This window comes from Aotus nancymaae, unplaced genomic scaffold, assembly GCF_030222135.1.
Source record: "Aotus nancymaae isolate 86718 unplaced genomic scaffold, 86718_ANA_hifiasm-v0.15.2.pri h1tg000011l, whole genome shotgun sequence".
Lineage (NCBI taxonomy): Eukaryota > Metazoa > Chordata > Mammalia > Primates > Aotidae > Aotus > Aotus nancymaae.
This window is the reverse complement of record NW_026988422.1, coordinates 13,833,954-13,857,316: the sequence shown is the minus strand read 5'-3', so window position 1 is coordinate 13,857,316 and position 23,363 is coordinate 13,833,954. Positions and strand designations below refer to the sequence as shown.

General features: G+C 36.6%; 1 protein-coding gene across 3 annotated transcripts in view; it reads left to right on the top strand.

Moving 5' to 3' along the window:
- CCDC80 (coiled-coil domain containing 80) overlaps positions 1–8,505 on the top strand; it is a 37,331-nt gene extending 28,826 nt beyond the window's left edge. For all 3 annotated transcript variants that reach the window (XM_012464013.2, XM_012464012.2, XM_012464011.2), the window contains 3 exons: positions 2,699–2,802; positions 5,337–5,417; positions 6,820–8,505. In XM_012464013.2, coding sequence (XP_012319436.2) covers positions 2,699–2,802; positions 5,337–5,417; positions 6,820–7,166 — 532 coding nt within the window. In that variant the 3' untranslated portion in view covers positions 7,167–8,505. The remainder of the gene's footprint in view (positions 1–2,698; positions 2,803–5,336; positions 5,418–6,819) is intronic.
- Positions 8,506–23,363: the final 14,858 nt, after the last annotated feature.

Here is a 23,363-nt window from a genome sequence, read left to right as displayed (position 1 = left end):
AAAATAATAAGTGTATTTTTGTTTAAGACTATTGTGAAGGGTACATTCAATACTAAAGGTAATGATGGCCAAGGACCTAGTACAAAGCAAGTACTCAATAAAAGCTACTCATTAGTAGTCCCTAGGGTCAGTTATTCTGGTCCTATAGAGAACTTTGCCATAAAGGAAGAGTTAACAGAAAGAGATTTAGTAAATACTCCAGAACTGAAACCCAGGCAAAGAGAAATAAAAAAGAAAAATTACAGTTCTGTGATTAAACCAGTATCCAAATGGGAATTTTCCTTCAAGTGTGCTGAGTGGTTGGTGGGTTTACACAGGCTACTTTCAGCTGACCAGACCCTGAAGCCAGTCTAGTCTTTAAGCAGCACTCATTTGGTTCAGGGTATAATCACCTTTCTCTGAGACAGAAGCCCCAAAGAGTGGGCAAATGCATACTAATTTGGGCATGCCAGTTAAGAGAAGCAAACACATTCATAGCTTGTAAAGTTTTTATTTAGTGGGAAGCTAAAGTGACAGAAAAACAATTTGTCTAAAATAAAGGTCTGGGTCAGTTTCACAACTCTTGTTACATCTTTTGGAAGTTATTTCCTTCAGTGTCATGAGCTGGGACATTGCAACTTAATGTGAAGGTCTGTGGGAAGATGAATCATTACTTAGGGGAAATGACCTTCTCTTAGTTGTGTCTGGGACAGAGAGTCTGAGATCCCATCCCTCTCCAATCAGGACTGCATTCAGTGGTGCACATAGGTAAACAAACCAAAATAGACGTCACCTAAAATAGCTCCTTCCAGGACACCCTACAGCTCAGTGTGAGGCCAGGAAGGCTGGTCTGGTTTGCATGCTGGCTAGGGGGCCAGCGCTGGTCTGGCATGCCTCCTAAGGAAGCAGGAGAAGTACCAGAGACTGTCATGTTTGTGATCTGACAGCAGTCACTGTTCCCTTTCCTAAGAAACCCTGGACAGTCTCAAGAGACTCCTCTCTTCCCCTCTGTGCCAAACACATTCCTCTCCCTGTCCTCAGTAGAGATTTTAGTTTTTCTTTCCCTTTAAAAAACAACAAGGAGAAGAAGTGAATGTAATGTCACAGCAAGCAATACTTGGCGAGCCTTGCAACAGGCGTCCATTCAGAGGTTGTATTTCATCAAACTATCATTTTCTCTCATTCACCCAAACCACTATTCCCTCAAGATGCCATTTTCTTTGTAGTTGAAAACTCTCATGTTCACTCCTGATGCCAGAAGGGGCCCAAGGAGCAAAGCCATGAATAAAATTAACTGGCTGTCAGCTCTGTGAATGTACTAACACCCTGTGGTCACCTGCACTGAAGGCAAAAAGTGAAACTCCAGTGAAGACGGAAGTTGAGACAACTGTATACAGTTACCCCTTAGATGCATACCCTCTCTCTTTTATACCCTTTTGCAGACACTGATAGCACCAGCCAAAGTATCAGTGTCTCTGAGGGTGGTAGATCAGGGAAACCACCAGACCAGGAGTCAGAGAAGTGTCTGTATTTTGGTAATGTCTCTTAGATTTACTAGTTGGGCAAGTTATTCACTTCTCTAAGCCTTGTTTTGTTCCATCTCCATAATGGGGAAAATAACCTGCAGCCTCACTGACCTCTAATGAAGAACCGTATTGCATTGGTGAAAGTGAGCTATAAAATGATACACAAACCTAAAGACTGAATAGGTTATTTTACAGTGCTATGATGGATATCAATGTCTGTTAATAGATAAAGTTCTACATCTAGCAGCCTGCAGATTAAGACATAATCTTCTATATCCACGTCATCATGTGGATAACTTGCATTGATAGGTTTAGAGTTTAATTCTTGCCTGTGAATAACATACTGCTATTTTTGATTTTAGAAGTCAGGAAAAACTGAGACTTTGGTGAATTGAGTGACATGCTCAACACCACCCAAAAAGACAAAAGCTTTCTCTACTACTCTACTGTGTTGGAACTGTAAAAGCAGAAACCAAGTTTACCATATATTCTAAAATCCTATGGTTCTGGGTTTAATATCATTCCACTTCATAGAAGTACTTTGTTAGCATTGGCTCTTATTAATAATAGGCTACATTTTAGAAATTGCATTTGCCTCTGGAAGAACCTGAGGTGACTGAGGAAGGTACATAGGGTTTTGTTTTTCCAGGAATCCTCTTTGAACCTTTAAATCACTTTCCCATTTTTCTTTTCTCTGTCAATGTAATCTACTTAAAATTCAGTTTTATTTTTCTACTCTATTTCCTATCCATACAGGATAGGAAATTTCTTAACCCCCTCCAGACTCTACCAGGAACTCTTCTAAGACCGTTCTCTTCAGTTATCTTCTGAGTTTCTCATTTCTGTTGCTACAGTTTAATGTACAATTTTGGCCCATCTTCATTGCATCTGAGAGCTCTGTCTCTCCCCAAGTGACCTCATTAGTCATGGTGACCATAGACTCATGCTTGACACGTCATGCAAATGGCAAAGCAGAAAGACTGAAGTGACAACAGAAAAAATACAGGAGTGTGGTAATGCAGTTTCATGGCTTTGAGAAGCTATGGGACAATTCTAAGGGTCAGTGTTTTGTTTTGTTTTGTTTTTCTGGGCACAGAAAAAAAACAGATAGCCCAAGTCACTCTGGTTTCCTACACTGGTTTCTACTGTTTAAATTAGTAAGCAGTAATGGTGTCCTTCTGCCTTTTTTCCAGGTTCCGGTGGAGGAGGCGGTTGCTGGTGATTTCTGCTCCTAACGATGAAGACTGGGCTTATTCACAGCAGCTCTCTGCCCTCAGTGGTCAGGCATGCAATTTTGGTGAGTGGGAAGCCACCTCATTACTGCTTTCCCATACCACTCTCCTCCCAGTCAATTCTAAAATGGAACATAGAACCTTAGATCATCAAAATGATTCCCAGTTCAGACTGTAGGTTTCCAGACACATACTCTATTACATTGAGTATAATGTTGCTTTCAGACTGGAGCTTTAGTCGACTGTGGACTTTTTTTATTTCCTTCAATAGTCTCTCCTCTTCAGTTCTTCTTTGTTCATGTGTTTGAAAATATCTTCTGATTTACTTTTAATGATCTGTATTATTTGTCTTCTGCTTTTTTTTGTTTTGTCTCACTTAGGTATTATCATTCACTTAGGTAATACTTGAATATCTACTTACATACACCATCATTGGATACTCCATAGATTAAATATCTTTTTAAAATAGGAATGGCTCTAGGAATTAATACATTAATTGAAGCAGACTATATTGCCCTCCTCTTAAAAAGGATTTTTATCTTCAAAACTCAAAAGACATAGTGAAAGAATTTTTTTTTATCATTAGGAGAAATACCTAATATAGATGACGGGGTGATGGATGCAGCAAACCACGTGGCATGTGTATACCTATGTAACAAACTTGTACATTTTGCACATGTACACCAGAACTTAAAGGATATTTTAAAAAAACCTTAAATAAAAGGATTTTTATCTATAGCTGAGCACTAAGAAAGTAGCACGATCTCATAAATACAATCTTATTTTTAAGACAAGCAGGCCAAAGGAAAACATAGTTTATTTTTTTTTGTAGTGAATCGCTCAGTATTTTGAAAACTAATATATGCTTTATTTACCAAACATTTTTATTCTAGTGTCCTAAAAGAGCTAATATCACTTTGGATCTGGATATATAGGCAGTAGTAAAATGAATAGTTAATAGAACTTACTACTAAGTTCACTGATGAATCAAGAGATGACTATAATTTCAAGTCATAAGTGAAATCTTATGTGAGATATGCCTCTGCAGAAGGAGAATTTTGAGAGATTCACTGGGCAGGGGCAGGGGCAGGGGGAAGTAGCTAAGGACAACAGATTAAAAAATTCTCCATGGAACATAAATGAATCATCATTATTTTGATGCTCTACTAGGAGGAAGAATCATTTATTAGTTAGAAAATACACTTTATTTTTTTAAAAAAGGGGAGAAGTGTAAGTTTTGAAAAGCATTAACACAGTCAAGGTCCTTGTTATGACCCAGTATGTGTAAATTATAAGTACAATTTAATTTTAAGATCTGAAATAACTCAAGGAAGGCCAAAAACCAAGCTCATAATGGTAAAAACAATAGAAAATTCTGAAATTTTTATTTATACTCCTATTATCAAGGTTAATAATTTAAGACTTTATATTAACATACAGATTTCATTGTGCCAGTATTCTTAAGCACACTTTAAATTATTTATAGGCACCAATGTTGCCGGTTAAGACAGAAGTTCTTACAGCAGTTAAGAACCTTTACAAGAAAAATATAAATAAAGCCAAGGTTGTTAATTTTCCAAAGATGCTTTTGCAGCAGCTATTTGGTGGTACTTTATTTTTAAATCTCTGCACACAGAGCCTATGTCACATTGGTGAAAGCAAAGCCTTTTGTAATATACCTGAAATGTGAACAAGTCATGTTCATATATATTAATTAATGAATAATTAAATTCATGATTTTCCCTTTTGAAAACGTGACTAATGATACATAGAACAGAATATTTCACTTCTCTGGTAAAAGAGTAAAGGTGAAAACAAAAATTTTTTTTGAATAGCATTTTGCCTGGATTTTAGCTTCTCCTTAGAAGAGCCCTCCCATGGCAGTGTTCAGTTTTCTCTCCTGGAAAATAAACAGCACCAACCACCTTATAATTAGTTCCAAGTTATTACCCTGACTAGGCTGGGATTTTATTTGAAACTATGAAAGCTTGATATGATGGCTTGACAGTCCCTTTGTCCTCCAATTTTCTTTCTCTGGAATCTCTTCATGTGCACTTCGTCTTCAAAAGAATTCCAGCAAGCTACCAAGGCATGACCTTCCCTCCTGTCCTGAAACTTTAGCAGAGGATATGAAAGCAAGCTGTGCTTGCCTAAATGTTTTTTCTTTGAATCCTCTAATTTAGTGATTAAAAACCTATCCTTTAAGCCAACAGTTTTGTGTGAGGAAGCAAACAATTTCTTTAACCATCACAATTGATCAAATCTGTAGTCTTCTCTCCGAAAGTTATCTATAAAAGCCGTTATAAATTCAGAACACTAGCTTAGATCAGCTCAGATATTTTAATGTTCCAATGGCTTCATTTTTTTTTTTTTTTTGTAATTTAGTAGAATGAGAATCACAGTTGGTCTTCTTCAAGGTTTTAAAAAGTACTTACTTCCTTATGGTAAAAATTTAAAATAGAATATTCTTCTCAATCAGGTTATGCTCTATATTCTTTTTAAATTTAAGATATTTTTAATTGTCAGATATCAGGGCTTTGAAGTAAAAGATGACTTCTAATCCTTTCCTCTAATTCTATGGTTTTCTTTTTTCTCTCAGGTCTGCGCCACATAACCATTCTGAAGCTTTTAGGCGTTGGAGAGGAAGTTGGGGGAGTGTTAGAATTGTTCCCAATTAATGGTAATGTGTTGTTTTCTTGAAACAGTATGAACTAGTGTTAAGTTCAGTTAAATTACATTATGTTATATGCCAGGAGGGGTGTACCTCTAAGTGAACAAAGTTCATTGAATCTTCCTCCCACCTCATGCATTTGTGCATGTGTGCACATTGTGTGCATGGGATACGTAGGGGAAGGGGTGTGGAGTACAAGAACTAATATTATTTTTTAATATAAAACCATTCAAAGTAACAGTAAAGATACCCATTTTTCTTAACTAAAATAATGTTTTTTGGGGTCCATATAAGCCCTTATAGTTTACAAAGCATTTTCTTCTATTTTATATCATTTAATTCTCACAATAGTTTTATGAGGCACATAGGTCATAGCTCATTGATTCTCTTTCAACAGATAAGGACATACACTTAAAGGCTCAGAGAAGCTGAAAGAAAATGACTGTTAGGCTGGGCGTGGTGGCTCATGCCTGTAATCCCAGCACTTTGGGAGGCCAAGGCAGGTGGAACACTTGGGGTCAGGAGTTCGAGGCCAGCCTGGCCAACATGGTGAAACCCCGTCTCTATTAAAAATACAAAAATTAGCCAGGTGTGCTGGCGTGGGCCTGTAATCCCAGCTACTAGGGAGACTGAGGCAGGAGAATCACTTGAACCTGGGAGGGAGAGGTTGTGGTGAGCCAAGATCACACCACTGTAGCACTCCATCCTGGGCGACAGAGCAAGAATCCATCTCAAAAAAAAAAAGAAAAAGAAAAAAGAAAAAGCAAAGAAAATGACTGGGATTGAAGGTTTCAGAAAGCAAATCCAGTCTTCTCTTCCAAGACCAAGCTTTTTAAATAAAATAACATGTGTAAAATACTTGGCAGAGTGCCGGACACAGCAGACATGAAAGTATCAGCTCCTTTTCTTTTTCCCCTTTATTCTTTTCACTATCCACAATAGTTTAAATATACATCTAGATCTTAACATAATCGATATGTTCACTTTTAACAATGAAATAAGCTTTTTATTATAAAGGTGTGTCAAAAGGAAAGCTTTGGTTACAGAGAAGTAACTAAACTAATTGGAAATAAACAGAATTAAAAACTTTATAATCCTTGTTAGTGACAAATTTTAAAGAAAAATTAATCTTGCCAGGATTAAATTAAGGAATTGGTTGTATATTTTGTAACATTCCTAAAAAAGACACACTATGTGCCCCAAAGTTTGATACTAATCATGTTGCAGAACAACAAGGACATATAATTTCTAGTAGAAAAAGCCCTAGCAAACTTCTTTAATTAGATTTTGAACTAGAGAGAACAGGCTCATGGGTCCACCCTATTCTCACAGTGATTTCTTCTCACTTTAATGTTTTCATGGGCTTTGACTCTTTAATCCACTAACAACAACTATTACAATGTTATTCTAGGGAGCTCTGTTGTTGAGCGAGAAGATGTACCAGCCCATCTGGTGAAAGACATTCGTAACTATTTTCAAGTGAGCCCAGAGTACTTCTCCATGCTTCTAGTTGGAAAAGACGGAAATGTCAAATCCTGGTATCCTTCCCCAATGTGGTCCATGGTGATTGTGTATGATTTAATTGACTCGATGCAACTTCGGAGACAGGAAATGGCGATACAGCAGTCACTGGGGATGCGCTGCCCAGAAGATGAGTATGCAGGCTATGGTTACCATAGTTACCACCAAGGATACCAGGATGGTTACCAGGATGACTACCGTCATCATGAGAGTTATCACCATGGATACCCTTACTGAACAGAAATACGTAACCTTAGCCTCAGCCAGTTTCCTCTGCAGCTGCTAAAACCACATGTGGCCAGCGCCATTCTTCCACACTGCATACATTCCCTGCCTTTTTTTTCAGTGTTTTTCTAAGATTAAATAAATAGCAAACTTTCACCTATTCATGAGTTATTATTGAAACCTTAAATCATAAAGACATTTAAAAGAAATGTTTTTCTAGCTGGAGGGGCTCTAGGGCTAAATGATGGTACTGAAAATGGATATTATTTTCCTTTTCTTATGTAAAGGAGCTTATTTGGTACATAAAATTCTATAAAATATGTATTTATAGCTCTTTTCCTTACTTTTGTGTTAATTGGTAAGTGAAAATTGTTAAAATTAAAGATCACGCCACAAATGTTTTCAGAAAACATCTGAAAAGATAAAACAAAGACCAAATAACTTTTAACACATTGAAATTAACACTTTTTGAAATGCCAGTCTGAAAATAATTAATAGCTCTGCTTTGTATGAGTTTCTTTTATGAAAGTTGATACGACAGGAGTCCAGTGATATTGGCCACAAAAACCAGAGAAAGTACCAAGCCAGCTTTGTTACAGCCACTTTCTGCCGTTTCTGTTATCTTTAGTGTTTTTTTTCGTATATAAATCAGGGTCCAAGAAATCCTCACCAGAATCTGGCACTGCAGCCAGACTTGATACTTCCAGAGTTCTAGTAGGCTGCTATGGAATTTCTGGCATGAAAAATCTAGACCCCTCACACTTTACCCCCTGTACGGCACAGACATACCTTGGAGATATTACAGGATCAGTTCCAGACAACCATAATAGAGTGGCTATCGTGATAGTGAGTTACATAAAATTTTTGGTTTCTCAGTGCATAGGAAATTTATGTTTACACTCTATTGTAGTCTATTAAGTGTGCCATAGCTTTATGTCTAAAAAAGGTATGTATTTTATTTTAAAAATACTTTATTGCTAAAAATTACTAATGATCATAATCTTTTTGCTTTGATGTTGATGGCTGCTGAATGATCAGGGTGGTGGTTATTGAAGTTTGGGGTGACTGTGGCAATTTCTTAAAATAAGGCAGCAATGAATTTTGCCACTTTGATTTACGTTTTCTTCATGAAAGATTTCTCTGTAGCAATTGATGCTGTATGACAGCATTTTACCCACAGTACAACTTCTTTTGATATTGGAGCCAATTCTCTCAAACTCTGTTGCTGCTGTATTAGCAACATTTATGCAATATTCTAAAGTCTTTGTTGTCGTTTCAATAATCTACATAGCAACTTACACAAGAGTAGATTCCATCTCAAGAAATCATTTTCTTCATTCATTCATAAGAAGCAAGTCTTCATCTGTTAAACTTTTATAATGAGATTGCAGCAATTCAGTTACATCATCAGGCTCCACTTCTAATTCTAGTTCTCTTGCTATTTCCACCCTAACTGTAGCAGAGCTTCCTCCAATGATGTCTTGAACCCTTTAAAATCATCCATGAGGGATGAAATCAGCTTCCAAACTTATTAATCATCATATTTTGACCTTCTCCCATGAATCACGTATTGTTAATGGCATCTAGAATGGTGAATCCTTTCCAGAAGGTTAATTTACTTTGCCCAGATCCATCAGCGGAATCACAATCTATGACAGCTGTAGCCTTATGAAATGTATTTCTTAAATAACACAACTTAAAAGTGTAAATGACTCCTTGATTCATGTGCTGCAGAATAGATGTTGTGTTAGCAGGCATGAAAATATTAATATTAATATATTAATATATTCTATAATATAAATTATAATACATAATCATATATAAATTAATATATAATCATATATAATCATATAAATATATTTTAAATATTTATATAATAATCTATTATATATTAATTATATATAATTGATATATAATTTATTATAGAATATATTAATATATAAGTATATAATTTATATATTTTATAATTTGTATAGAATTATATATAATTGTATGTATAAATTATATATAATTATATATGTATATCTAAATTACAAATTATATATATTATATAATTTATATATATAATTCATTCAGGCTTTGTTCTTCCATTTATAGAGCACAGGCAGAGTAGATTTAGCATAATTCTGAAAAGTCCTAGGATTTAGGGGAATGGTAAATGAGCAGTGATTTCAACTTAAAGTCACCAGCTGCATTAACCTCTATATTATATATATAATTTATATATAATATAGAATTAATATATTTTATATGTAAAATATGTATTAAGCATATATACATACTATATATACATACTATGTATATATACTTTTTTTTTTTTGAGACAGAGTCTCGCTCTGTCGCCCAGGTTGGAGTGCAATGGTACCATCTCAGCTCACTGCAACCCCCGCCTCCTGGGTTCAAGTGATTCTCCTGCCTCAGCCTCCTGAGTAGCTGGGATTACAGGTGCCCACCACTATGACCAGCTAATTTTTGTATTTTTAGTAGAGATGAGGTTTTGCCATGTTAGTCAGGCTGGTCTTGAACTCAGGTGATGTGCCTGCCTTGGCCTCCCAAAGTGCTGGGATTACAGGTGTGAGCCACCGCACCTAGCCTGAACAGCAGTATTTTTAAAGAGTCTTTTTTTCTGAGCAGTAAGACTCAAAAAGCGGGGCTTAAAATATCCAGTAAACCATGCTGCCCACAGACATACTGTCATTCAGGCTTTGTTGTTCCATTTGTAGAGCACAGGCAGAGTAGACTTAGTGTAATTCTGAAAAGTCGTATGTTTGGGGGAATGGTAAATGAGCATTGATTTCAACTTAAAGTCACCAGCTGCATTAATCTCTAACAGAGAGTAAGCCTGTCCTTTGAAGCTTTGAAGTGAGGCACTGACTACTCCTCTCTGGCTACATAAGTCTGAGATGGCATCTGTTTCCAATGTAAGGCTGTTTCACCTCCTTTGAAAATCTATTGTTTAGTGTAGTCACCTTCATTAATTATCTTAGCTAGATCTTCTGGATAACTTACTGCAGCTTCTACATCAACATTTGCTGCTTTACTTTGCACTTTTATAGATGGACAAGACTTCTTTTCTTAAAACTCATGAACCAGACTCTGCTAGCTTCAAATTTTTTTTTCTGAAGCTTCCTTACCTCTCTTAGCTTTCATAGAATTGAAGAGAGTTAGGGCTTTGCTCTGAATTAGGCTTTGGCTTAAGGGAATTTTGTGGCTGGTTTGATCTTCTATTCAGATGGCTCAGACTTTCTCCGTATCAGCAATCAGGCTGTTTTACTTTCTTATCATTCATGTGTTCACTGAAGTAGCACTTTTAACTTCCTTCAAAAACTTTTCCTTTGCATTTACAATTTGGTTGTTTGGCATAAGAGGTTTAGCTTTCAGCCTGTCTCAGCTTTTGACACACCTTCCTCACTAAGCTTATTCATTTTTAGCTTTTGATTTAAAGTGAAAGATGTGCAAGTCTTCCTTTCACTTGAATACTTGTACATTATTTTAGGGTTATTAATTGGTCTAGTTTCAATATTGTGTCTGAGGGACTAAGGAGGCCTGAGAAGGAGAAAGATGGAAAAATGGTTGTGACTGGAGCAATGAGAACATACAAAACATTTGTTAAGTTTATAAGAAGTATGTTATATGTGTGGTTTGTGGTGCCCTGAATTATAATAGTAACATCAAAGATCATTCACTACAGGTTTTAATAACAGATATAATAATGAATCAGTGTGAAATATTGCAAGAATTACCAAGTACATGCTATTTGAAAAATGATGTCAACAGACTTCCTTGATGCAGGGTTGCCACAAACCTACAATTTGTAAAAAATGCAGTATCTGAGAAGTATAATAAAATAAAGATGTGCCTGTACTTACTTGCTAATGGACCTATTACCATACTGGCATCTTATTAAAAAATTACAAGAAAGGAGATTATATTCAGGGATTCTTTTTGTTTTCAAGGCAAAAGTTGCCAAGTTACAATGGACCCAAGTGTAGCTGGAATGCAAAGGAGTATAATCCTTGTATTTGAAAAAAGAGCATTTTTGTTTTTAAGATTTTTTTTTCTATTTCTGTAAAGAATGTCATTATTTTGACAGAGACTACACTGTGTCTTTGGATTGCTCAGGGTATGCTTTTTTTTTTATCGTACTTTATGTTCTGCGGCACATGTGCACACAGGGAGGAGAGCATCACACACTGGGGTCTGTTGCAGGGGGCAGGGGAGGGACAGCAGCAGGGTGGGGAGGTTTGGGAGGGATAACAGGGGGAGAAATGCCAGATATAGGTAACGAGGGGATGGAGGCAGCAAACCACATTGTCATGTATGTACCTATGCAACAATCCTGCATGATCTGCACATGTACCCAAGAGCATTTGTTTTAATCATATGACATATCAAAGTCAACTTTCTTTCTCCCTCCTTTTCCTTGCTTTTTTTTTTTTTTTTTGAGAGGGTCTCACTCTGTCACCCAGGCTGGAGTGCAGTGGTACAATCTTGGCTCACTGCAAACTCTGCTTCCCAGGCTCAAGCAATCCTCCCACCTCAGTTTCCCAAGTAGCCCGGACTATAGGCATTCTCTACCACGCCCAGCCATCCTTGCTTCTTTACAACATTTCATTTTTCAACAAATATTTATCAAGTAATATTGTCAAGTAATATTTATGAGCTTGCCTTCAGATGGGCATTTAACATCATGATGGCGCCATCCTCTGTCAATAATGGGAAGGCTATTTCCCACTGTTATTAATCACTAATTCTCCAAATCATTTTAGTATTGTTATTAATACTAATAAGCACAGAGATTAATAAATGCATTCAAATCATGTGTGAATATTTGCTATAGGCTTGTCTGTGCCTACTGTATGTTCAGATTTGTCTTTATATCTGAACTCTGTTATAAATAAATGACAGTAAAAATGGAACTTATAGTTCAATGAGCTTGACAAATCACTTATTCTGCCATTCATTCTCCATAAAGACCATTGATTCTTCCTTGTTTTATAGGCAACAGAGCTCCAGAAAACTCAAGTGAATTTAGAACTCAGTTCTTAGTGTGTGAATTATGCTCCTATCTCACTCCTCTTCCTTGGTGGGGCACTTTCCTCCTCATTTTTTCTTGGGCAGTCTGTACCGGCTGCTTGAGGTGTGCAGGAATGTGTGCCAGGTCGAAGTGTACTGCTCTTAAAATTCTGCCAGGATGAAGCACAGCCCAAAGTTGCCAATAAAATGGATTTTTCTACCTTTGCTTCTAAAATTGTGTGATGACAATTTCTAAGGGCCCAAATCATCTCAATTTCAGGAAATATAATAATGAGGGAGCCAGGAACAGTGGCTCACGCCTGTAATCCCAACACTTTGGGAAACCGAGGTGGACGAATCGCTTGAGCCCAGGACTTCGAGACCAACCTGGGCAACACAGCAAAACCCCGCCTCTACAAAAAATGCAAAAAATTAGCTGGGCATGGCGGTGTGTGTCTGTGGTTCCAGCTACTCAGGAGGCTGAAGTGAAAGAATTGCTTGAGCCTAGGAGGCCGTGATTGTGCCACAGCACTCCATCATCCTGGGTGACAGAGTGAGACCCTGTCTCAAAAAAAAAAAAAAAAAAAAAAAAGGCAGAGTTTCATCTCCCAAGAAAATGAATTAGATAGGAATAATAGAAAATGTACTCTTAGAATAATAATAGGGTTCTAGATTCTGCTAGATAAAAAAAAAAAAAGACAATAGTTTTTTACAACCTGAAATTACTTTTTCAAGCATTTCTCCAGTTCACTGGCATTGAGGTAATAGTTAGCAATGCATCTGAGCATTTCTTTCTCTAATGAGCAGGCAGAGAAGTCACAGATCATCACCTGGAGGACTATAAAATAAGCCATAGCTTAGCAAAGAGACCAAAATACATTCAGAGGAAGATGCTATTGGTAAATGTCCTCAAATTCTATAATTTGGAAAAATCCAAGGTGTATCTCTGAAAATGTAAGGATTAGAGAACTAGCTAACCCGAATCTCTGTCTTCTGGTAGTATAGACTAGGTAGTTTGAAATCTGAGTAGTTTTTCAATAAAAGTATTTCCTCTCAAACATTTCTTACCAAACTCCCAAATAAATAAGTGAAACAAAATATAATTTTATAATTTTTGAGAAAGATTATAGATTATGGCATTTAGAAAGAAAAGCGTTCTGTAGTGTTGGGGAAATCTGGAAGACTCTTGAGGACACAGCTTTGCCAAAGTTGCTGGTTGTCACAAGACTCTTCAAAAACTACTTTTCGGGCTGGGCATAGTGGCTCATGCCTGTAATCCCAGCACTTTGGGAGGCCAAGGTAGGTGGATCACGAGGTCAGGAGTTCAAGACCAGCCTGGCCAATATGGTGAAACCCTGTCTCTACTAAAAATACAAAACTTAGCTGGGCGTAGTGGCATGCACCTGTAGTCCCAGCTACTCGGGAGGGTGAGGCAGGAGAATTGCTTGAACCCAGGAGGCAGAGGTTACAGTGAGCTGAGATCGCACCACTGCACTCCAGCCTGGGCAACAGAGTGAGACTCCGTCTCAAAAAACAAAAAATAAAAAACTACTTTTCACCAGACATCTCTTAGGGCTCTGAGGTGAGTATTAATTCAGCAGAAAGATCCTTTCCTGCTACACAGGCAGGAGGTACAGACACAGGGAAGTGGACAGAACACTGCTTGCCTCATTTTCTGTAATATAGTTAATAATGAAGCTCATACTTTCTCAACTTCTAGAAGCCTGGAGGATTAAAGCAGCTCAAGAGTAGGGTGAATGATGGCCTCAGTATGCCCTTCTTAATGTGTCTCAGCACTGAATGTGTGGAGATTCTAAAGAAATAGAAGGCCCTTGGAAAGCACCTCTGTTTCTCTGCCACCATGCTCCTTGCTCCCTTGGCTGGATTGCTTTTTTTTCGTTTCTCTTCCTTGGCTGCCCTTTACTTCAAGGTTTGGGGTATGCAGATAGTGGGGTGTGGCTTGGTGAGTGCTCTTCACTTCAGGTCCAAGTGAGGCACTGTTAACATGCTAACTACTTCTCCTCAGTTCTCTCCAAGTTGTGCAAAGCTCTTGATGCCAGATTTCCTAATTTTGCATGTAATTAAAGTCAAAAGAGTTAAGATGTGGTGATGAGGGGCAAAGGGCTAGCTGTAACAGAAATCAATGGGTATCATGAAAAGGCCACTGGACTTGGGAAAACTGGGTGGCTGTCCTTGCCCTGCCATGTACTTCCCTGTGTGACTGGAGGTGAGATGTTTTACCTCTGGGCCTCAATTTCTTATTACAAAATGACAGAGAAGACTAGATACCTAAGTTCCTAAGTTTGTGACATTTATGAATTTTTCTTGGCCCTTTGTAAGTAGAATGCTAAATTTAGAGGCTTCCTGTGGTTAAATTGACGTTCAATTCTCAGGGAGCCCAGACTTCCTAGTTCAGAACCCAGTTCCAGATTTTTGTGGGAATGGGGAAAGGTATTAAATGACTCCATTGAATTCTTTTCCGCATAATGCACTGCTGTGGTTGAGATTCAACGAGGTCATCACCTCCAACGTACAGAACCCCTCCTCATCTCCTTACAGCCAGACTGGACTTCCAAGGACATCAGGTTGGTGAGGACTGTGAGCATCCTAAAAATCTAAAGAGTCCCTCTAATATGGCACATATTTGTTCTTCAACACAGTTTCCTAACTTGAGACCACAAACACATAATCTAATATCCTAAAGTCTGGACAAACTGGGAAGCCCCTGGGCAGACTGCACAGATCTTAAATGTCAGTGCTTTCCTTCCAGAAAGCAAAAGAATGGCCCTATACCTTCTTTAATCCATGGGTTGATACATGTGCCTAGGGAGCCGGGTGAATACGTTGGTGATTTTAAATAGCTAAGACCGCCCATGGGCAAACGTTCTTTTTTTTTTTTCCCTCTGCAATAAGCATGCCTTTCTCTCTCCTGGTCCTTTTCTCCTTTCCCAGGCCCCTCTATCTGTGATAATTTTGGCTCTCAGATGATTACAGTTGATTAGGTGTAACTGATAGGGTAAAGGTGCCACCCTTCCCAAGGCTATCTATAATGCAAAAGAATCCAAGAAAAATCGAGGTGGGGAACACGCTGGCAAACCATTTCTGGAAGATGGCCAGTCCCTGCTGTAGGCAAGCCTCATTTTCCTTCCCCCAAATGTTAAAGAGTAAATTCCTCCTGTAGCCTTAGCTCTCTTTTCCATCTTTGGCTTGCTTCTTATCATGAAGCCAAATTAGAATGGGGTAGGCAGAGGCAGGCATATGCCCAAAATTGGTAAGACCTGGTTGGGAATAGTTGAAAGTCTTGATATGTGCAAAGAACCATTTGATCAACCCAGTTCTTAATACAGGATACTAAAGTTTAGACTCAAGTTATATGATAATTCAAATATTTATTGTATTTATACTATTTTATATGTACTTTGCCAGGAACCAGGAATACAAAAGTGACATTTCTCTGTACAGAGGCTCAGACTAATAGAGAACAGTTAGGTAAACAGTTAATTATAAGCTAGTATGTATCATCAATTATGGGTTTTTATGGGGGAATGGCAGGTAGAAAGGACCAGGGAGAGATGATGAGTGATAATAGTTATGTAGTCTTTTGGAGGATAGAATTATAACACTGCTCTTCCTTTCAAGCACCACATGATTTTAGCAAGTACTTCATGTGGGCTCCACCATTAACATGGGTCAATGGCTTCTGGATACTTACAGGCACAATTTCTCCTGAAGACTTTTTACCTTTCCCATCTTTAAGAAATTGTCTGGATGTCCATGAAAGATGGTGACACTTGTATTAATTCATTAAAATACACTACCCATTCCCTGAAATAAACTAAATAAAAAGTAATGAATTCATAGAAGAAAATTTCACCTAGATTGAAACTAGAGAATATCCTTAGACTTGCACTTTGAGCTTTGAGAAATGTGTGTCTATTCACCATCCCAACATGAAGAAACCCTGAAGTAGGAAAAATAATTAACACACCATCTACTGCCCATGGAAGGATCAGCTCTGGCTGAGAGGCAAAAGATGAGTGACATCATTATACTCTGCCTTTATTTTTTCCTTTGACCCACCTAGCTTCCTAATTGGAGGAAGGAGGTGTGATAAAGGTATATGAAGATCATGGTTTAATTAGACTAGAAAATGCTGTCATAATCTCTGGGGTCATCAGAATGTTTGGTTTTGTCCCCTGGGCCAATATAAGAGCAGTGGGATTTATGATGTGTTGTTTAATGTCTGAAACTACTCTGGTGACCATCAGGTTCAGTTTCTTTAATGATGGTTTCCAACTGGCCTTACATTACTTACATTAAGTAAGCCTGGCTGATAACATGACCAAAGAGACATAAAGACCCTGTTGGGAATGACTTTGAGTTCTCAAAGACAAGATTTCTTACACAAATCTATAAGCTGGAGAACATGAAGGCAGTATGGTATATGTGTGCAAATAAGTATATTGAGGAGCTTAAGTATGGAATGTCTCTTGGACCTCCAATGTCATCTGTATTCTCTTTTTCCTCTTGTACTATATCCTTTGCCTGTAAATAAAAGGTTTATTTGATTATGCTGTGTAGATTCTGGTTTTGCAGGGTGGAATATATATATTTATATATATATATATAAAATATTAAATCTAAAATGTTAAAGTATTTTATATTAAATGTATAAGACAAATATAAAACATAAAATACTATATAGTATTTATAAGCATAAAATATAAAAAATTCTATTTACCAATTACACAGCTTTAGTGAAAAATTGTGTGCTGCTTTCAAGGAACTTCACTTAACCGGATTTCTCACCAAATTAGGGGGCTTAATCTAAAATAAGGGAAGAAACTAAAATTCCACTGACAGCCCCTCCTCACAAAAAGGAGACAGTAGTCATTGTATCTGTGTGGAACTGGCTCTCAAAGCAGGAGTTTCAAGAAATGTAGAGGAAAAGCACACACCCACAAAATTCCCTCACTGCAATTCTCTATGGTCTCTGCCTTCCTTTCACATTCTTAAAGTAGCTTCCAGCCCTTTAGAATAAGTTAAAGATGGAACTCAAACATTGTCCAGGAAAAGAGGAATTATGTAAGGAATACGCTATCTGTGCTATTTTTTTTCAGCAAACATTAGGCCCAACTGGAATGTTAAACTCTGTTTAAAGATGAGTACACAGGAACTTTAAAGAAAGGGTCTATCATAAAAGGCATACAAACATTCAGGCTTAAAAAGTTGCTTATCTACAAAGAAAACACACACACACACACCCTACACACTTAAAATATAGCAAGGAAACCTTAAATTTCTTGGTAATTTTACATGAAACAAAAAAGATTAATTTCTGACGGAAAAAAAAGGTGACTCAAATTATTTTCCAGATAAGATGCCCCTTGTATTAAATGGCTATATAAAGTAATAAAAAATGCAAAACCTCTTTGAGTAGTAAGATCAATAGACAAAATCTGGAGCTAGTACATAATTAGTAGATGCTAAAGATATATATACCAAACCTCAGGAAATTTATCAGTCAAAATTCTTTCAGAAAAGAAAAATCTATTTAAGACTGCTTCCAGCTGATAGGTAAATTAGCATTAAAAAATTATGAATGAGGAAGTTATGTCATGAACAAATTAAGTTTAACTAGTTGTGATAACTGGGATTAATAAACTAAAAGGTAAATCATTCTTTAAAAAACTATAATAAAAAACAGTTTAAAAGGAACTTCCAAGTTAACAAATTATGACAGCATAAATTCTAAGAGGCACCACAATTGTACATCCTACTAAGAAAGTATACTGCTAACTAAATACAATGCCTTTTTATTACTTGGAATTTTTATTTTACATTTGTTTAAAGAGTGCTTAAAGACTTATTTATCATGTATCACTCTCTAATAACATAAAAGGGAAACAATAAGCTAAATAATAAAACTATTCATAAAACATTTTCCCATTTTAAGCCAGAATTTTTTGAATCAATATATTACTCATTGCTGTAAATGTCTGAAGTTTTCCACACACAACAGTTCTGTGCACCATTGAGAGAACTGATGATGATGCATAATTTCTTAAGGCAGGAAAATCTCTTGAACTAGGTGAAGGCTGCAGTGAGCCAAGATCGCGCCACTGCATTCCAGCCGGGGCAACAGAGTGAAACTCCATCTCAAAAAAAAAAAACAACAGACAAAAACCAAAACAAAACCAAACCCAAATTACTTAGAAATTAACTTAACCAGGGAGGTAAAAGACCTCTACAACGAAGACTACAAAACATTTCTGAAGATCAAAGATATAAATAAATGAAAAGATGTATATAAATTGCAAGACAATTTCATTAAGCTGTTAATGCTAACTAAAATGACCTACAGATTTAATGCAATCTTTACCAAAAATCTCAATTTTTTTTTTTTAGAAATAGAAAAACCCATCCTAAAATTCATATAGAATCTCAAGGAACCCTGTATAACCAAAACAATCTTTAAAATGAAGAACAAAGCCAAGGACTTTTATGTCTAAATTTCAAAATTTACTACGAAGCTATAGTAATCAAAAGAGTATAATACTGCCATAAAGACAGACATACAGACCAATGGAAGAGAACAAAGATTCCAGAAATAAACCCTCACATATGTAGTCAAATTATTATTGACAAGGATAACAAGACGAATCAATGGGTGAACAGTCTTTTCAATAAATAGTGTTGAGAAAATTGGATGTCCACATGCCAAAGAAAGAAGCTGGACCCTTACCTAACATCATATACAAAAATAAACTGACATAAATTGAAAATGTATCCAAGACCTAAGTATGATACCTAAAACTATAGAGCTCAAAAGAAAACACAGGGAAAATTTTTCATAACATTTGATTTGACAACGATCTCTTGGATATGACACTAAAGGCACAGGCAATAGAAGAAAAAATAGTTTAGACTTCATTCAAATTAAAAAATTTTGTATATTAAAACACATTATCAATAGAGTAAAAAGGCAAGCCACAAAATTAGAAAAAATATTTGCAAATCATATATCTGATAGGGGATTAATATTAAGATATATAGAGAACTCCTAAAACCCAACAATGGCAACAAAACAAACAAACAGATTCAAAAGTGGGCAAAGGACTTCATTTCTTCAAAGATATACAAATGACTAACAAACACATAAAAAGATGCTCAACATTGCTAATTATTAGGGCAAGGGTAATCAAATCTACAACATCATACCCATTACAATGGCTACTAAAAAACAAAAATGTCAAACAAGTGTTGGTGAGTATATGGGGAACTTGGAACCCTTGGAAGTAGTTGGTGGGAATGTAAAATGGTACAGCATCTAAAGAAAACAGTATGTCAGATCCTAAAAAAATTTAAAATGTACCCTTTAATTTACAAAGAATTACCATATGATCCAGTAAATCCACATCTGGGGTGTGTGTGTGTGTGTGTGTGTGTGTGTGTGTGTGTGGTGTACGTATGTGTATATCAGTTATACCATTTTACATTCCCACCAACAGTATACAAGCGTTCTAAGTTCCCCACATACTCACCAACAGTTCTTGTTTTCTGTTGTGTGTTTTTTAGTGGCCATTGTAATGGGTGTGATGTGATATCTCATTGTAGATTTGATTTGCCTTTCCCTAATAATTAGTGATGTTGGTCATCCTTTCATGTGCTTGTTGGTTATTTGTGTATCTTCTTTGGAGAAATACCTATTCAAGTCCTTTGCCCACTTTTCATATATATATACTTAAAATAATTGAAAGCAAGGTCTCTAAGAGATTCTTTGTACACTCATGTTTATAGCATCATTATTCACAAGAGCTAAATTGCTGTAAGCAACCCAAGTGTCCAGATGAGTGAATGGATAACGAAAATGTGGCATATACATAAAATGAAATATTATTTTGTCTTAAAAAGTGAGGAAATTCTGACATACACTACAACACTGATGAACCTTGAGGACATCATGCTATGTAAAATAAGCCAGTCACAAAAGGACAAATACTGTATAATTCCACTTACATGAGGTATTTAGAATACTCAAAATCATAAAGAGAGGAAGTGGAATGTTGGCTGCCATAGACTGAGGGGAAAGAAGAATGGGGAGTTACTGTTTAATGGGTATACAGTTTCAGTTTTGCAACATGAAAAGTGTTCCTGAGTAGACAGTGGTGATGGTTGTGTAATATAAATATAGAAATGTGCTTAATAACTACTGAAGTACACTTAAAAATGGTTAAGACAGGAAATTATATGCTGTGCATATACACCACAATAAAAAATGGAAAAAATAATTAGAAATAACTAGTTAGAACCTACATTTTAAAAAACAATAGAAAAAACTTTCAGAAACAAAATTAAGAATGAGAAAACAGAACTACAGCAATGAGAAATCCAAAGGATTATGAGAATAAATCATAAACTCCTATGCAAATAAATTCAAAAATCTGGATGAATGGCTAATTTTTTTAGCAAAACATAAATGATCAAGAGTGAACCAAGAAGAGGAAAAAGGAGATAGAGAATGATGTGAGAGGGGAAAAAAAATGTATCTCAAAAAAGTGCCAAGCCTAGGGAAATTCACTAGTGTGTTCTGTCAAAACTTCAGGAAACACATAAAGCTGATATTTTAAAAATCTTTCCACAACACCAAGCCCAATGGGAGTTAGTAGCATCCATATGGAATTGTTAAGAACAGGGGTTGATAAATCCCCAGCAGGATTAAATGTATGACTTGCAAAGTCAGAAAGTTTCAGTTTTGTTGACAGCCACAGGTTAATACTTAAAGCAGCTAAAACAGCAATGAGGGCAGTTCTGCAGGACTGTTGGTGGACTGTTATGTTTCTATTTTAGCAAAATACCACCTTCTCATTACATTCATACTTGAAATAGAAATTTATTGGCTTTAAAGCTTTGTATTTTAATTTGTAAATGTTTTGGTTTTCACATAAAAAGTATAGACAGTTTATACTTCCTATTATGTTTGTATGTATTTAAATAACAGTAAAGTAGAAAAAAGTCCACACTGACATTTATGAGAATATTTTTTTCCTTTAAAAAGAAGTTTCAGAAACTGCTCTAGGTTTTAGAGAAAAAATATCACTCTTCATTGAGCTTGACTTTTTCTGCCTCTTCTCCCCACAGGAAAGGTAGATAGATGTTCATGGGAAAAATAGGACATAGATAAAGGAAAAAGGATCCAAAGAGGATATGGGCTATTTAATAAAGCCTATTGGGTCTATACAGAAAAGCAAAAAGATTCTTTGCAGCTCCACCAAGTCTAGTTCAGCTTACAAGTGACAAGACTTCGACGTGGGACTCCAGAGGCAAAAAAGCCTTAAGTTATAGAGTAATTCTGACAAGTTATCCCCTCTGTATGTGGATCTTGAAAATCTCTGGCAACAAGATGCAGCTGGCCAAGAATTTGAGATCTTGGGTCTAAGCCATCTTTCTCTCTATAACCAAGAGCTGGGTTGCTGCTTTCCCTCAGATTTAGGCACAGTCCTGGAGAGTTCAGTCCTAAGACCAATGACAGAACTAGATCAGGTAATTCACTGCAGGCCACACTTGTGGTACAACCAAAGGCTATGCAGAAACTATCAAGGGAAGAGATTCAGTGCATTATGTGTAGGTCATAACTGAGCAGAAGAGAATCTAAAAATAGAAAGGGACTTTAGAAATCACTTATTCCAACTTGTATACCAATGAAGAAATCTCTTCCTAAAATTTCAGTGATCACTTACTACTATTCTCTACTACTCTTCAGGAAGGTTTTTTTAACTGTTGAAAAGTAACGTATTATGGGAAGGTCTTTATTATAATAAAATAATGACCACTACTGTATAAATCTCACTGTAGTTTGATTCTCCCTAACAGAAAAAAAATCTACTTCCTTTTGCACGTGACAGTTGCTCCTCTCCAGGTTACACTATCCCAATTTCAGGAGCATGCAGGATATGGTTTCTAGACCTCTGACCTTCTTAAAACAGTGGTGCCCACAAGACCTCCAGTGGATACACATCAGAACTTCACATCTTAAAAAAAATACTTTTCAGATTGAGGGGATAGGTTTGCAGGTTTTTTACATTGCGTACACATGGTATATTGCGTAATGGTGAAGTTTGGCCTTGTGGACCCATCACCCAAACAGTGAAAATTGTACCCAATAGATACTTTGCCAACCCTCATGCCCTTCTTATCTGATATGGTTAGGCTTTGTGTCTCCACCCAAGTCTCATCTTGAATTGTAATGCCCATAATCCCCAGGTTTTCAGGGAGGAAACAGGTGGAGGTAATTAGATAATTGGGGCAGTTTTCCACAGGCTGTTCTCATGATAGTAAGTTCTCATGAGATCTGAGGGTTTTATAAGCATCTGGCATTTCCCGTTGGCACTCTCTCTCCTGCCACCTTGTGAAGAAGGTGCCTGCTTCTGCTTTGCCTTCAGCCATGCTTTTAAGTTTCCTGAGCCTCTTCCCTGGCCATGCAGAACTGAGTCATTTAAACCTCTTTTCTTTATAAATTACCCAGTCCCAGGTATTTCTTTATAGCAGCGTGAGAATGGAAGAGTACACCACCTTTCTCACTTTGGAATCCTGTGTCCATGTGGATCCAGTTTAGCTCCCACTTGTAAGTGACAACATGTGGTATTTGATTTTCCGTTTCTGAATGATTTCAGTTAGGATAATGGCTTCCAACTGCATCCACGTTGCTGTAAAGGACATGGTTTCATTATTTATGGCTGCAAAATATTCCATGGTGTATATGTACCACATTTTCTTATTCCAGTCACCACTGAAGTACACTTAGGTCGAGTCCATGATTTTGTTACTGTGAATACTGCTGAGATAAACATACCAGCACAGGTGTCTTTTTGATAAAATGATTTCTTTTCCTTTGGGTAGACACCCAGTAGAGGGATTGCTGCATCGCTAAGGACTTAACATTTTTAGTTCCAGCACATGCTCTTGTGCTCTCACCTTTCTCTCCTTCTCTCATTAAGTGGCAAGTTAACATATGTAAACTTAACTTTGTGCAAAAAATGCTTTCCAAAGAAGAAGGTGAGGAACAAAATTGTAAATAAGAAAATCAATCTCCATGCACTACTGATATCTGCTATTTAATGTATTCTGTATGTGATACCTTTGTTAAGAATATTTTTGTAATTTTTATGTGTTATAAGATAAAAATGCTTTATA